The sequence below is a fragment of the Perna viridis genome, chromosome 6 (assembly GCF_037379345.1).
Source record: "Perna viridis isolate PV_CMFRI_1.1 ecotype Kerala chromosome 6, ASM3737934v1, whole genome shotgun sequence".
Classification (NCBI taxonomy): Eukaryota; Metazoa; Mollusca; class Bivalvia; order Mytilida; family Mytilidae; genus Perna; species Perna viridis.
In genome coordinates, this window is record NC_142450.1 from 41,958,634 (window position 1) to 41,976,286 (window position 17,653).

The window sequence follows — 17,653 nt, forward strand, 5'->3', positions numbered from 1 at the left end:
GCACTGTTGACACGTCTTTTATTAAATAGTATTTTATCAATGACCACAATTTTAAAAAAAGATACACCAAAATGTTGAAGATGTCAAAAATGATTAAGCAACAAACAGACTTACATAAAAACATTTTGATTAACATCCTGATTTTGATCTTAATAACTTTCCATTTTCTACCCATCGAATCGCAAATATTTGGAACACTGTTTTAACAAAAACTTGCAGAGCACCTAATAGAAACTTTAAATCGTGTGTACAAATTACTTCATGATGTATAATTGAAGTTTTGAATTACAAGTCTGACTAATATCTATATCAATGTTTTCCTGATATATTGAATGTAGTAATTTCCTCAATGATATTGCAAAATATTTTTTTCTAATAATGTACAGTATTCCCTGATATTGTAAAGAATTTCCCCTTACATGTACGTGTATCGTATTTTTTTCTGATAGCGTAATGTATTTATATCATGTATTACACGGAACTGCAATACTGACGAAATAAACACTGTCATTTCAAGTATAAAATATTTCATTCTTATTTTTGAATAAGACAATTGGTGGATAGGATATACCACAAAAAATGTTTCATTCCACAAAGTATAAAAGTAGGCATAGTATTCTGAGAAGCTACAGTTAATACCTACAGTGAAATTAAGCTTGGGAGATAGACAAAGAAGTTCGCTTTTATTTCTGTCAACTTGTTCTGTTGAAGATTCCTGAAAATATATAATCAATAATTACCATTTACAAGAAATTAGTGTGAATTTTTTGTCTTTGTTTTTGTTTTTTTGTTTTTTTTGTTTTTTGTTTATTGTGGTAATGGTAAAGACATTATGTAACCAACGTATCAGTGCATACTTACAATATTTTCAGTTTGTATAACTTCTTGAAAGCCCCCGCTGCAATGTATTCAATGAAATTTTCCTGCAAGTACCTGCAAATAAAAGCAATCTTTTGCATTGAAATGGAGGTTTGGTGCGTCTTCGGCTAACGATAAAAGCAAAAAATAAAAACAAAAACAAAAATAAAAAACGATAACAAGAAACCAATAAACAAAAATAAAAAAAATAAGAAGAAATTAAGAAGGACGTTACATTTTATAGTCCTTCATCCCTACGAACAGAGTAAACAAAACAAGAGGAGAATGCATTTTCTATAATATAAATGATAATTTAATAATATTATGGTTCCACGATGACTGCTTCTACTTCCACTAGAGTCTGGAAATGATTGTAAATCTACATTTCTTGAACAAAACATTGTTAAGCTTTCTGGTAAATTGCGCTTTTGAACAGCCTTAACGACCGATGAAGCCTTCACAGATATATGATCGATGGCCTTATACACGTGTGACACATCTAATGGTTAATTTAACATTTAGCTTTATTCTGACATGGTTTAATGTGACTTCAAATCGGTACACTTCTGAACTTTCATAATAAAAAAATATAATTTTCTTGTAATTACTGTATTTTGGGAACACGGTACTTTTTTAAAGTAGAATATCACTTTAAGAACTATCATTATGGTTGATAGTATGATTACTCGCAAGAAAAACACAGAAACATATTTTTTTATTTCAATACTTACAGCGTATTAAGATTTTCAAGACTATGAAAATCATCATTTTCTATTCTGGTTATAGAATTTCTACTGAAATCCCTGCAAATGAGAAAAACGCCATGAGAAAGTTAGGGAAGTAGTAAAGAATAAGTTAACTTGTGCATAAAATAGAAACCAACAAAGCATTCGTTTCCAAGTTCAAAACATAAAACAAAACAGATAATTGCGAACTTGAATTCAGTAGTAATTTTGACTAGGATCTGTTATATCGACAAAAAATGTGGCAGAGTGAAATTTTGATAGTTTATTGTGTTTTATATATTCATAACTGTTTTATATCTTTATTAATTATTTAACTGTTTTCTCTAATAAAAATCATTAAAACAATCAATGTTTACTTAGTCTCTGTCTCTAGTATTTTCTATATCTATGTGCAGATTATTATAAAGATGCATTCTCAAAGATGTGCATACTAAAATATAGTATTGATGTGTTTATATTGATCAGGATGCATTAAACTCATTTTGATAACTAGATATAGTAAAGATATAGAGTTTCATAATTTTAATGGTGAATATAGGAAATAATATGTCTTTCCTATGCATAATATGTATGTAACGCAATTTTAATCGTGAAGCTTGTTACTTAATTATTGTAATTATTATTTCAGGGCCTTTTTTTGTTTGTAAAACATATCCACATATGATGAAATAAAGAACCCTGACACTCAGATTACTTGTTTATTTTATTGGGAATTTGGACCAATTTTACAAAAATACAAGAGTATCAAACCAAAAGGAAACTTCAAAGACACCAGACTTTAAAAACATGGAAAAAACTTGAAAACAGAAAACACAGATCCACATATACAATGTAGACAATAAAATAAAGTACAAAACATTAAAAAAAAAACTGAAGATGAGAAAACTAAGACAAAAAACTAAAGCATTTGTAAAGTATGTTTTCAGTGACGAAAAATAAAATGATTGTCAGAGAAGTACAGTTTAACTGTCCAATTTCAGTTACATATGTACATTTTTGTAAATACTAAAACTTTTGCTTATATTGAAAAACACTATAGCGGGAGAACCATATCTGTTACCATAGAGATAGGCACATTATATCGGTCGACAAGCTCATGATAGATTCTGTAGAACTATCAATCCGAAAGCTACATAACAAAAAAATGTATGTCTGTGAAAAAAGGTATAAAGATATAAATTTTTATGTCTAAGTTTCCACATTTCTTTCAAGAAAATAACACATGGCATGCAATCCAAATTTTCTATACAGTTTTTGAACGCTATTTCAAGTTTTCGATACCGTTTTTTTAACGCCACTAAGTTATCAGTATTTGGCCAATCGGGAAACAGAATTGCGATCAGATGACTTGCGTTTTATTTCCATAGAAGAGCGTCCTTAAGGTCAAAGGGTAAAAAGCGAATCTATACCGACTGCGTTGAAAAAAAAATACGTTAAATAGGAGAATATGACTCCAGTTTAAAATAAAACAATGTATTTCCAACTACCCACGATTTTAAAAGTAGGTCAAAACGTGAGTCAAAAATTACAGTTTGCATTACTTGTCCGGAAGCAGCCAGTCATTTGGAGATCATTATGAGTTGACCTGGACAAATGCTAATCTTTCTCATGGAAAAAGCTTCCTCAAATATCGGCCTTATAAGAGTTAAAAACTCTTAGCTTAATGAATAAGATAGAAACAAATCAACATCTCTATATCTGTGCTGTAATACTTTTTTCTCTAACTGAATATATTTAACATATTTCAGAAAAAAATGTTCCTTGCTGTAAATTATTGTTATTCGTTGTTCATTTCAAGGGGTAAAAGACTGAAGACAATAACATGACTTCTACAATACCATCCCATTTACACTATGACCAATTACAAGATAAAGAGTAACACGAACTTAAAGTTACTTATCAGTTAGTGTCAGATCATTGTTGTCTGTAAGCTAATTAGGTTAATAGAAAAGTATATTAGAAATTTATTGCGGTCATCAATCTTCTTCGAAACTAGACAACGAGTCTCGGTAATTGTTTATACTGTTGTTAGTAAAACTGGACAGGGAATAAAGTCACCTAGAGGACATAGCATAGGCTATTGAGTTTCTATTGACTGATTCATGACTTAAGCCTGTAAGCAAAACTTGATATCATCTAAATTAGATGTAGTTTTTTTTATAGTTTCCTAATCATATTTTGTTCTGGGAAACATTATTACTTTTTAATTTCTGAAATTAAAAGGACTTCACTTTTATCTATGCTGGTCACTAAACTATAGACACTGATGTCAAGAGTGGAGCCCTACAAACTGGGTTGAACTCCATATAAGAACTGAAACGAATGCGAATGTTGGCTTTAATGTCATTTTTTTTCCTGATAATTGTTTTTGTTGGATATATTTTTTTCGTGTCACTATTGTTTTTTTTCTTTTTTACAAACTATTATTTTCTAAGCGACCAGCATGGCGATGTCGTTCAACCTTGTTGACTGTAATTAACTCATTTGTCATAGATTTGATTTTCGATTATTCTTCAATTTTTTTTTTTTTTTCAAAATGTATTTCTTAGAATGATGAAGTGAATATCAAACTACATTTACGACGGAAATGTGAACTAAATCTATGGCAGAAAAATTCATGGATCAAATCATAATTTGTCAACGCAAATTATTTTGAAAAATTTTTGCACGATTTAATATTTTATCAAAAATCTATCAAGGACAAGGATGACATTGAGTAAATTATATAGCAATTAAATGATAGTTAACAACTTTGTAACCAACGAAAGGAAAACTTACAGAATGAAATAGTTATCTATTATATTACATAGCCAACTGATCGCATTCCTATGATATATATATGTATTCCCCAACTGTGATTTCAATGTATTTTAATCGACGCAAATCAAGCGATTTGCTTTTTAGATGTAAAACTTACAATGCGCAATACTTTTTTACAAGTTTATGCAATAATCAACTATCGATAATTGAATGCATGCCCAATGACTAAGTTCGTATTAAGTTTTGCATAAAGAAACAATTTGGTTTTGATGCAACAATAGAAGCTGAAATATCTGAGACAAAATTCTATCGAAAAAAACCTTTTTTGATATCAAAATAATATCAAGTAACTATTCGAAATGTTTAAGCCATTGCTATTAAACTATGTAAAAGAAGAAGTCGGAGTATGATGAAAAATTTCTTCTCGTCAATGACGTAAGGGATGAGTGAAATACGTGTCATACTACTGGTGGCGTCACGTAGTATGGTCCCTGATTATGGTTGACCCCAAGCTCCGAACAGCGTATGACTTTCGATATTCACTCTAGGGGCTGCAGCTAGCTCTAATCTGGTTCCCTTGTTATTATCATAAGCGACCCTAGGATTGCTATACTCCGGTCACCAGCGACGAATATGCACACTATATGAGTAAATTACCGCTTATGAAATATGATAAAAACAAAGATGACATTATCTAAATTAACTTTATTATTGTGCATTTGTATCGACAATGATATAAGTAGTAATTAGCTAAAAATATTTAAACGTATTTCTTTTTAATTTGAATATTGGAATGTATAAAAGAAAACAAATAACGTCGTATTCGCTCAGCCGATCAAAAGACAGAAGACATCACGGGTTTATATTTGCGTGAAACTTGTGGAACGTAAATATTACCCGGGCTTCTGGGTTACAGTCAGCCCTCTCAGAATTTCAAGAATTTTGAAACGTCGGGAAAAATGATTTTACGCGCGGTTAGTAAGAGAAGAAACGAACGATTACTGCTGCGTGGAGCTTGGGTTGACACTTGAGTCACTGGATTTGTAATGATTTCCGTGTAAATATGCTTTGAATTTTAGAAGTATTTGCACATCGAATTACCGATTTCTACTGTGGATACTCCTTCAAAGACAGTATTTACAAAAAATTTAGAGGGACATTATTACTAAGTATACAAGCAACGAAGTTCATACCAGGACACAAAGTGCGTAATATGATTCATTTATTAACTGTCGCTGTCATTTTACATAAAATTTCACCTTTTAAGAAATGCAACATGTTATAACGTGACTAAGATACATTTAAAAATGTTCAAGAAAGTCTCAAAGAAGACCAAATACAAGTTAGTGCATTACCCATAACAAGAGTTTAACAGTGATAGAGAGAAGACGTTGTCGCTGCGTTCTCTAATACATCCCTATGAACGCTGCAAAACAAATGTAGTCTTGAAAGGGTAATGTCACATGATTAAATAGAAACATTTCTAGCGTATCATGTTATTGACAAAAAAGAATAAAGTCGTTGTTTGTTGGCTAAAACGAGTCAAACATTTCCTATACTACATGTACTGTTACAATAGTTTCCTAACTAAGCATTATAATAATAAATTCACTGCCTTTGGAAGTGATATTGCCTAAAACGTTGATAGTGCCTCGAGTCACAGACAATAACATTTTCAAGGCTGAAACTAAGACAATATCACTTCCCAGACTACTTGTCAATAATACATGCTACTTAAGGAACTATTAAGTTTGATTAATTTATTGAAGAATCTGGGCGGGCATTATGATATAGCAATGCACGGAAGCACATTAGTGCCTGGTGCTGTTATATTCGTAAGTCGTTTAAACGACTTCCCTAACTCGTAATAAGGACTAACACGTTATAACGACTTTTTATCTTGTTGTAACGACCTAGTAACTCGTTATAACGACTTAGTATATCATTATAACGACTTACTATGTCGTTATAACGACTCAGAAATAAAACAACTCATGGCACTATTGGAATTCCGTAGTATTCTTAATATTTTAACGCACGTTAATGGATACCGCACGCCCATGTTTAACCTGTAAGAATAGTCCGTTCTTCTCCGACATGAAACAATGCATGTTAAAATCTTGAAGTTGTTGAAACAGTCAAAATTAATATCTATACAATTCACAACGATGTTATATAGCCGTACTTGCACAATTTCGCCAGTTATAAAAAAATAGGAAAATCTGTGTCATATTGTTCACATGAATTATTTTGATCAAGAATGGAACTTTTTTTGGTCCAATTAAGTCATGAGAATATGTTTGTAGTATGTTTTTGTGCTGAATTTTCTCTGAGATAAGTTTATCTCGAAGAACAGTATACCAATACCTATCCTGTGTAATACGCAAGTGTCATATCTTATATTATGAACGCTACTAAATGAGTACTTCTGAAGTTTGTAAACATGGTAATTTACAAATGTAATTGCCGGTACTTTTGTCAGTTAATTGTAAATACGATTTTTTCATACATTGAATGTTATTTGTCTGATAAGAGAAAACATGAAATACCAATTAAATACAAATTGATCTTTAATTTCTGTTTTAAATTTTAGGACTAATGGTTTGTTAATGATGTTATTATTGTCAATATCTGGGTCTTTCTCTTCATTAACCACCACTCAATAAATATTGGTAGGAATGAATATAAAAAAACGCAATGTTTACAAGGAACAAATACGAACCACTTGACCCTTACATATGAAGAATAAACAGGTACTTGCAGAATAAATCACAATAATATAATTTCAGATGTAATACGTTTTCTGATTGGATAAAAAAATCTGTCCATCATCCCATACACCAAATTTTGTAATATGACTGTAACGTCAACACCTTTTTTGCTGACTTACTCCTCAAATTTTGATACTAGATTAAATTATAAGAAAAGGCTGTTGTATGTTTTCGATCAACTCGAAATAACCTCAATGCCCGTGGTGCGCACTTGAAAATAACCTGCTGGGCAGGTTATTTAGTGTGTACCACGTGATTGAGGACATTTCCTCATAGACCAAAAATGTAAGAATCATTCTTTAAATGTTTTTGCTTATAATAGGAATTGTGATGAATAATTGAATAGACTTCAATTGCAATTCTCTTTTTCAAACATGCATGACTCACATACCTTAAAAATGTTTTGACACACCGGGGAAAGTTTTATTACTTCCATGTATTTATTTCCGTTTGGAAATTTATTGAATAATCAGAAACACATGAGTTTGTAGAGGATAGATTAGTTTCGTTTTAGGGCATGTAGACAAGTTTATATGGTTATGATTTTATCGCTTCAAAGAGTTGCCTGCGTAATATTTTAACATTTCTAAGGATGTAAATTATGGCAATCGTTTAACATACATCAGTAACCTAGGCTCAGCCAAAACATATAAAAAATACATGTGTACCGGTGAGGTAAATGCTCCTAGAAACAAAAATACCAAGTTGACCATCCCATAGCTGGTGGAATTGAATAGTAGTATTTATGAGAAAAAAAATAATCACATATTCATTAAGGAAGAAGGACCCTCATATCAATCAAAAGAGTCATAATAATGAACGCAAAACTCTTTCTTGACGAAATTTGTTACACTCAGCATGTAATCCATAGACCGTACAACCACGAAAACAAAATGTCGTATTTCGTTTAAAATCCACATTATAAGAAAGCCTTCGATGCTTCGTGAAATAAATGGCATACTATAAATGGTCACGAAATTCAATACTGGAAACTAAAGTCTAGACATTTATATTTTCTAAATACACAATGCACGAACATATCCTTTATAGGGTCTGACTTCGTGTTAATGTGGTGAGTAGAACTGCATACAATGTATGAGACGAGCGAAATTCGCCTGTCAACTCTTTACTTAAGATAAGTAAACGATGAATAATTATAATTTCACTGGGCAAATTATATCATACATAGACATTGATGAAATTACCTTCAAATGTTCAGTACAAAAAGTTTCTTAAAAACAAGTACAAATGTTTACGAGTACATATCCTCATTACGACAGGGGTTAAACCAGTTTCTAAGACAACGAATAATACAGGTCAACTCACCTTTAGGCTACCAGACATCTGATGATTTCACGTAGATACCCCTAATTATACCAGATTATACTTACACTGTATAAGCATCCTGCTGTATCCCAATAGGTACGTACGTCAACGATTTCTCTTTACAGCTGACCAGCAGCTTGCCATTGTTGTATGGACAATCACACTTAGGTCCAATAGTGTTAGTACATAAATTCTGACCATATGATGTGGCGAATAACAACATTAAAACTGTTGTCACTAATGTAATGATGGTTTGAACCATTTTCGTAAATATCGTTCTCAATCCGTTTTGCAATGGAGTTCAATATGGTACTTGCACTAAATGAAAATAGGAAAATGCATTTAAACCTTTCTACAAATTATTTCCTTTAAACTCGTTTGTAGAAGCAGTTCTTATATCGGATTTATATTCTGTATTGTTGACTTTCTACATTCCAAGTTAGCTGGTTTGGGTTTGTCACTTCATCTGAAAAAAAAAACTTGCACTCATCAAACAAACTACAATGTCATGCTATTGAGTCTGTATTAAGATCCCATTAGTTTGGTACATCCAAATAACATGAACTATTACAACTTGATGCCTCTTGATCGGAAATTGGATTTAAAATCTGTTGTATTGCTGGGATGGTGTTTAATGAGTAGTCTTATTTACAGCATGCTTTATCTGAATCAGGCTCAATCCAATATTTGCCGGTTCCACAGCAATGTTGTTGGTACCGACTTTTGTGCTTAAACACCTGTAATGGAAAATTGAATGTTGTAATTATTACTAGCAATATTGGCGAAACAACGAGCTAATGACATATAATCGTTCAGTTCGTTGCAGTTATTATTGTTTAGTAACTCCACCATATTGACATAAAATTATTTGTTTTGCAGTTTTAAAAAAAAATTATTCCACAAAACATGACAAAATAAAGCAATGTAAGCATTTAGAAAATTAGAGGGCACTAATCCTGCACCTGAAACCTGGATCATGCCCTACATTTCTTAAAATCGAGATCAGGTTACTTATCTGGTTTTGCCCTTGATGTTATCGCTCAGTTTCAGAATGATTTTTGTCAATGAAGCCACGATAGTGGCTGAAATTGACCTAGGCATCACATGAAAATCTTGCTAAATATCATAATTTGCGGTAGCACTCACATGCAATCCGCGATCAATACCATTGTGAATGGAAACGAGTAAAACGTGAAATGGAAAGGAGTAAAAATAACCATGAAATTGATAGTTAATCAAACAGCATGCAAGGGAAATTTCGCATCTTCCATTTTATTTAGAAATCCGTGTAATATTTATGCACTATTTAATGACTTGTTTCTGCGGACTGTTGATCTCGTGGTGAAAAATTGTTACAGTCACCGGCCATCTCATGCGTATGAATATTTCACGTGACCTTAGAAGAAAAGTTTATGAAGCTGAAGGGGGCGCTAAACGGGAAATTGTTTGATTAAATAAGGTGGATTACTGCACGAAAACACTCCCTAGTGTAGACGCAATTCTTTCATTACAGATACTATTTGCGAACAAGTGTTGATTATCTTGAGGAAAAGAATGGATATTTTTTCTGTATTCTGTATCAATAGCCCCCGCTAGTACCCTAGCGTCATCCCGCCATCTTGGATTTATCCAGTTGAGCATCATGACAAATGTAAATATATTCTTTAATTTGCCTGACAATTTTTAGATGTAGACTGAAAATAGTATTTGAGAGACAAAGTTTTATATATTTCAATATTAAAGGGAAAATGAATCCTTTTTTTCAGCCAGTCAACCCGTTAGTACAGTACTTTCGCGTCACCCCGCATGCATCTCAGTTTATGATAAATAGGTATGAATCTATTATGAGCTCATCATAGTCGTCCTGATAATTTACCTTTTTTTGCTGTGTAATGTATGATTATATTCATGTTACAAATTTAAGAAGGTTTGAACTTTTTGAATCAATTTATAATTATGCAACAACAGCTTAAGTATAGGCATTACATGCTATACATTCATTATATGTACCAACAAATACTTGTTACATGTTTTTTTCCGACGCAGTTATTTCCAGAATGAAATGTAGAAAATTATAAGTAAAAAGAACAAATTTTCATATGTATTCATATCATTGTCATCTTAATACATATAGATATATTTACAATTTACATATTGAAAACTGTAACGTACTTGTAATTGTCAAAGTTTAGAATAGATAGTAACAATGTTATTTACCAGAGGTTTTCAGTTTCTGCTTATTTAGAATATTTTGACAGCATTGCATTTAATAGGGGTGGGACTTGCTAGTTATCTGATTAAGCCATTAAACAAATATACGAGGTCCATTAGTACTGAAAGATACAAGTTGTTTTATAACATAAAAATACAGATTGTTGCTGTCATAGTCTTGAATACCCTTCTTGCGTCTCTCAGGACTGCTCCATTTTATGACTGTTAGTAACTCTATTTAGTAGAGGTGAAAGAACCTTGGTTTTGGGTGAATTACTATGTTGATGCTTTGGTCTGATTGTATGGTCATAATTCAATTTGAAAATAATTGGACACAAAAAATGGCAAATTTACATGCTTTGACACAGGAACACAGGATTCAACAGTGGTTTGACTAAAGAGTCTTTGTCCATGTAGGACTAAGGGAGAACTTGGAATTGTATAAATATTTGCTTCAATTCTATAAATAAACGCAAAAGCTATGTAGTGAAGTGATATAAAAAAGCCAAAAAAAACAACAAAAAAAAACAAAAAAAAAACGTGTATTGTCAAATCTATGTGTGTGAAAAGTAAGAAAAGGTTGTGAGCCATTTTCCACCATTCGTCCTGTGAACTAAAGAAGCCATAGCTTACTGTTTTGTTGACCAGCCCGAAGTGTTCCATAGCTTATTGTTTTGTAGACCAGCCCGAAGTGTTCCATAGCTTATTGTTTGGTTGACCAGCCTGACTTGTTCCATAGCTTTTTTTGTTTTGTTGATCAGCCTGACTTGTTCCATAGCTTTTTTGTTTGGTTGATCAGCCTGACTTGTTCCATAGCTTTTTTTGTTTTGTTGATCAGCCTGACTTGTTCCATAGCTTTTTTGTTTTGTTGACCAGCCTGAAGTGTTCCAAAGCTTATCGTTTGGTTGATCAGCCTGAAGTGTTCCAAAGCTTATCGTTTGATTGACCAGCCTGAAGTGTTCCAAAGCTTATTGTTTGGTTGATCAGACTGACTTGTTCCATAGCTTTTTTTGTTTTGTTGACCAGCCTGAAGTGTTCCAAAGCTTATCGTTTGGTTGATCAGCCTGAAGTGTTCCATAGCTTATTGTTTGATTGACCAGCCTGAAGTGTTCCAAAGCTTATTGTTTGGTTGATCAGCCTAACGTGTTCCATAGCTTTTTGTGATCAATATAGCATTTGTTAGAATTAGTAACTTTAACCATTAAATGGTACTTAGTTCATATAGCTATAAGAAAATAAAAGTTCGGTGTTCTTATAAAAATATAAATAAACTTCATTTCAAACGTTTGTTAATAATAAAACCCTATATATCATGAAATGTTCCTTTTTCAGAAAGTTGTTTAGTGTTTCTTACGAACTTTTATGGCATCTCCGTCCAAGAACGTAAAATGATTATAATTTTTTAGTTTTTATATATTCAGCTTTTGAAGTAAACTAATTTATATCTTGTCTGTTCATTTGTCTGTCGTACGTCAATGCAGCGATGTACCAGGTTGACATCTGAGTAACTAGAGTGAAATCTCGTCATAAAAACCTCATTACCAAAATGGCAACTTAAACTGATGTAATCTATAATGAGGACCATGGGTACCTAAATCGTGTAGTGGAGGTGGACTTGTTAAAACTTTGTTACAGGGTTAAAGGTGTGAAATTTGATATACAAATATTTTCCTTTGTTGGACATTGGCTTGCTTTATGTTCGTCACCGTGTAAAAATGTCGTACAAAGACTTTGTGTAAATAAACAATCTACATACAATGTATGAACCAAGTATGTCCAGATCGAAGTCTCTATAGTATATTGTAATGTTCACGACACACTCGATTGGTTTGCAGGCCTCTAAAGATTGTAAACAGTTTAATATGTTAAACAAACTATGAAATAATGTCTAAATCTTTAAATAATACCTCTCCTTATTCTCATTGAAATTACCCGTGAAACGACTAATGCAATTATTGGTATAAGACTACCGAAACACACACACACACACAAAACCCTTTGATCGACGAAAATTTATTTTTCCTTTCTGTTATTGTACATAAAACATATTTTATTGACATAAATTTACATTTTTAAGACATTTCGGAAAATTATGAATGTGTTTTACGACTAGTGTGCACTTAAACTGTACAATTAAATGTAAAGACTTTGATGGAGCGAGGGAAAACAACATCAGCAAATACTAATAGATAAAAACAAAATGATAACATTTTAAATAACAAAGTGGAATCCAACATGCAAAATACACAACATGGTACATTAGGTCTTGTGGCATGGTGAAAAGATCATATTTAAGGCCGAGGAAGATTACACTAATGTCACATTAATGCATTAGATTGATCAGGTGTTTTTATTAACACAATCTCTTTAAATGTGAAGACCGGGGAGAGCTTGTTGAGGATTATTAATAAGAGCAACACCATGTTTGACCTGCAGTAAATACAAATCTTATTCACATTTCTCAAAAGACCAGATTTTGTTGTTTACATAAGTAAGGATGGTTTGAACGTGGAGGTCATTGATAGTCTGATTATTTTTTAATTTCATGATATCTTTTTTCTATCTTTTTCACTGACTAAACACACATTTTCAACTATAGATTTATTTAGATACCAGGGGAATGCACACATAATTAGAATTATAAGCCAACACAGAAGATTATATAAGGTTAAAGAATAAAACTTACTTTCAAAAGAAAATAAACTTCCAAAAAGACCGGTTTATATAAGATGAATATAAATAATGAAGACACCGATGCGATCAAAACTCTTAATCCTTCCACAGCCTAAGTCCTCTCTTATTAAATAATTTTACATTATGTGATATTGAAAAGAGTGGATATTTTTAAAAGTCGACCATCTGTATCGAAACCGATTAGTTATAGATCTTGACCCCTGTTATACAGATAATATGAGAAGGGTGTACTGTTTTTGTTTGTCAGGTGAAGCGACTTTATGCCCATTTCTCGTTTTTCTTACGGGTTATGAAAACATGATCATATGTTTATTATCATTTTATTAAAAGCCCATGAATGACAACGAGTTGTAAATAGATAAGTACTGCTGTGATATGTTTAGAAGTTCAGATTTTTTTTTGTTTTGAATATCACACACAGTGACTATTAAATTGTTGATGTTATCGACGCTGAAGCATGGGTTGTCGTTGTGACAGAAACGACGATCTATTCTGTTGAAATAAAAGTTTCTAGTTCAAATTTATCTATCTATGTCGTGACCATGACCACAGGTGTTATAAGTCTATTTTACGGATGAAGAGAGTACAATACCACCCGAAATAAAGAGTATAGTCATACTACACTACAGCTAGCGTGATTTAGTCATTTAGTGAAACTGGGGTTCATACCGATACGTGACTGCAATTACATTCGCTGACCATTCTGTATAACAATTGGTCATATTGTATTTTATCATAACATCTGAAGGAATTTGACATGTTTCTATTGAAGTACAAAAAAAATATTATATTATATATAAATATACAAATCAATATTTTTTTTCGGAAAACTTTTAATGTACGCCTTTATTAAGAGATTGATAGACATCATTTATAGCCGAAAATTACCGCAACATCAATGCCCACAATCGGTTGTGTAGATATTTATGTTTTTGTACTGTAAAAAAAGTTTATTGGGAAAATAGAAAAAAATTCCGGTGAAATTCTCCTGACTATCAACCACCGACTAGGAACAATCTCTGGGTCAAAATGGGGGAATAACTGGAACATTGCCTCGATGGTCGAAGAGGCATAATGGTGTTAAATTAAAACACTTAGGCGCAGATTGTCTTATTGCATCTGCTTTAGAATATTTTTAAAGCCGAGCAATGCGATTAATATATTCACGGTTCTTGAAGTTGGTTGAAGCGACATATACGTCCCGTGCATATGGGGATTGCCTAACAATATTTATAGAATACACGCGCTTATAGAAAGGCAATTTATAGTACCAAACGGATGCTTCTTATTTGTTTACAAAAACAGACGAGAGTTCCGAATTATTTTGTGTAGTCAAGCTCACATCCGGGAGTTTTACCTTGTCTATATGGATAACCAGGCTCAGTGTATGCATATAGATGCGTACCGAAAGCTTTTGCGTCATTTTATCCCATTATCTCTCATGTAAGGTTGTTTTATTTTATATTCAGAAAGTCAGTTTTAAATTCGGTACCGATAATTGTATATATATCTTAATACTAAATAGTATCAAATTTATTCAATTCCATATTTAAATTTAGTACCATTAAAAGGCGAAAGGGCGCCATTTTGGAATCTATGCAGCTTCGCTAGTCAAGGGTTCTGGTCATGTCCCCTCCCTTGAATGTAAGATAAGTTTTATTTTATATACACAGAGTCAATTTTAAATTTGGTATCGATACGATAATTGTATCTATATTTTAATAGTATCAAATTTATTCCGTTCCTTTTAAGTTATTTCAAGTTTAATACTATAAAATGGCAAAAGGGCAAAATTTTGGAAATATGCATCTTCGCTAGCCAAGGGTTCCGGTCCTGCCCCATCCCTTCAAGGCTTAGGCAAGGGTTTCGGTCCTGACCCATCCCTTCAAGGCTTAGGCAAGGGTTCCGGTCCTGCCCCATCCCTTCAAGGCTTAGGCAAGGGTTCCGGTCCTGCCCCATCCCTTCAAGGCTAGCCAAGGGTTCCGGTCCTGCCCCATCCCTTCAAGGCTTAGGCAAGGGTTTCGGTCCTGACCCATCCCTTCAAGGCTTAGGCAAGGGTTCCGGTCCTGCCCCATCCCTTCAAGGCTAGCCAAGGGTTCCGGTCCTGCCCCATCCCTTCAAGGCTTAGGCAAGGGTTTCGGTCCTGCCTCATCCCTTCAAGGCTAGCCAAGGGTTCCGGTCCTGCCTCATCCCTTCAAGGTTAGCCAAGGGTTCCGGTCCTGCCCCTGCCCCATCCCTTCAAGGCTAGCCAAGGGTTCCGGTCCTGCCCCATCCCTTCAAGGCTTAGGCAAGGGTTTCGGTCCTGCCTCATCCCTTCAAGGCTAGCCAAGGGTTCCGGTCCTGCCCCATCCCTTCAAGGCTTAGGCAAGGGTTTCGGTCCTGCCTCATCCCTTCAAGGCTAGCCAAGGGTTCCGGTCCTGCCCCATCCCTTCAAGGCTTGCGAAGATAGATTACGTGTTGAATGCCGTTTAATAGTTGGAGGTATTTAACCGATTTTCGGAAGTAAAACATCTTTACTGTATATATATTTTGTTGGTTTTAACCGACGTTGAAAATTAATATAAAAAAATCACACAATGTGAAAGCCAGGTTTTGGTTGCACGGCATATCGTCCGATAGCATTATAATGGAGAAAGATTTAAAGAGAAACAATTTTAAGTGCGATCAATGTTAGAAGTTAATATAAAAAAAAAATTTCCAAATACAATCAAACACACGAAAGAAATTAATTTTCTTCCAACATCTATTTATGAAGTCCCTCAAGTAGCAGAGTAATGCCAGGTACAGCAGTGTAATACTCAGCCAGGTACAGCAGTGTAATGCTCAGCCAGGTACAGCAGTGTAATACTCAGCCAGGTACAGCAGTGTAATGCTCAGCCAGGTACAGCAGTGTAATGCTCAGCCAGGTACAGCAGTGTAATACTCAGCCAGGTACAGCAGTGTAATGCCAGGTACAGCAGTGTAATGCTCAGCCAGGTACAGCAGTGTAATGCTCAGCCAGGTACAGCAGTGTAATACTCAGCCAGGTACAGCAGTGTAATGCTCAGCCAGGTACAGCAGTGTAATACTCAGCCAGGTACAGCAGTGTAATACTCAGCCAGGTACAGCAGTGTAATGCTCAGCCAGGTACAGCAGTGTAATGCTCAGCCAGGTACAGCAGTGTAATGCTCAGCCAGGTACAGCAGTGTAATGCTCAGCCAGGTACAGCAGTGTAATGCTCAGCCAGGTACAGCAGTGTAATGCTCAGCCAGGTACAGCAGTGTAATGCTCAGCCAGGTACAGCAGTGTAATGCTCAGCCAGGTACAGCAGTGTAATGCTCAGCCAGGTACAGCAGTGTAATGCTCAGCCAGGTACAGCAGTGTAATGCTCAGCCAGGTACAGCAGTGTAATGCTCAGCCAGGTACAGCAGTGTAATGCTCAGCCAGGTACAGCAGTGTAATGCTCAGCCAGGTACAGCAGTGTAATGCTCAGCCAGGTACAGCAGTGTAATGCTCAGCCAGGTACAGCAGTGTAATGCTCAGCCAGGTACAGCAGTGTAATGCTCAGCCAGGTACAGCAGTGTAATGCTCAGCCAGGTACAGCAGTGTAATGCTCAGCCAGGTACAGCAGTGTAATGCTCAGCCAGGTACAGCAGTGTAATGCTCAGCCAGGTACAGCAGTGTAATGCTCAGCCAGGTACAGCAGTGTAATGCTCAGCCAGGTACAGCAGTGTAATGCTCAGCCAGGTACAGCAGTGTAATGCTCAGCCAGGTACAGCAGTGTAATGCTCAGCCAGGTACAGCAGTGTAATGCTCAGCCAGGTACAGCAGTGTAATGCTCAGCCAGGTACAGCAGTGTAATGCTCAGCCAGGTACAGCAGTGTAATGCTCAGCCAGGTACAGCAGTGTAATGCTCAGCCAGGTACAGCAGTGTAATGCTCAGCCAGGTACAGCAGTGTAATGCTCAGCCAGGTACAGCAGTGTAATGCTCAGCCAGGTACAGCAGTGTAATGCTCAGCCAGGTACAGCAGTGTAATGCTCAGCCAGGTACAGCAGTGTAATGCTCAGCCAGGTACAGCAGTGTAATGCTCAGCCAGGTACAGCAGTGTAATGCTCAGCCAGGTACAGCAGTGTAATGCTCAGCCAGGTACAGCAGTGTAATGCTCAGCCAGGTACAGCAGTGTAATGCTCAGCCAGGTACAGCAGTGTAATGCTCAGCCAGGTACAGCAGTGTAATGCTCAGCCAGGTACAGCAGTGTAATGCTCAGCCAGGTACAGCAGTGTAATGCTCAGCCAGGTACAGCAGTG

General features: G+C 34.7%; 1 protein-coding gene across 2 annotated transcripts in view; it reads right to left on the reverse strand.

The window, feature by feature from the left end:
• LOC148615026 (adhesion G protein-coupled receptor G6-like) overlaps positions 1-13,544 on the reverse strand; it is a 69,368-nt gene extending 55,824 nt beyond the window's left edge. Inside the window, exons 1-5 of one of the 2 annotated variants that reach the window (XM_088589621.1) lie at positions 13,359-13,544; positions 8,527-9,198; positions 1,590-1,661; positions 862-933; positions 644-715 (exon numbers count right to left, since the gene is read on the reverse strand). In XM_088589621.1, coding sequence (XP_088445747.1) covers positions 644-715; positions 862-933; positions 1,590-1,661; positions 8,527-8,723 — 413 coding nt within the window. In that variant the 5' untranslated portion in view covers positions 8,724-9,198; positions 13,359-13,544. Of the gene's footprint in view, positions 1-114; positions 261-643; positions 716-861; positions 934-1,589; positions 1,662-8,526; positions 9,199-13,358 lie in introns of those variants that run through there. The other variant, XM_088589622.1, reaches the window with a different exon arrangement.
• Positions 13,545-17,653: the final 4,109 nt, after the last annotated feature.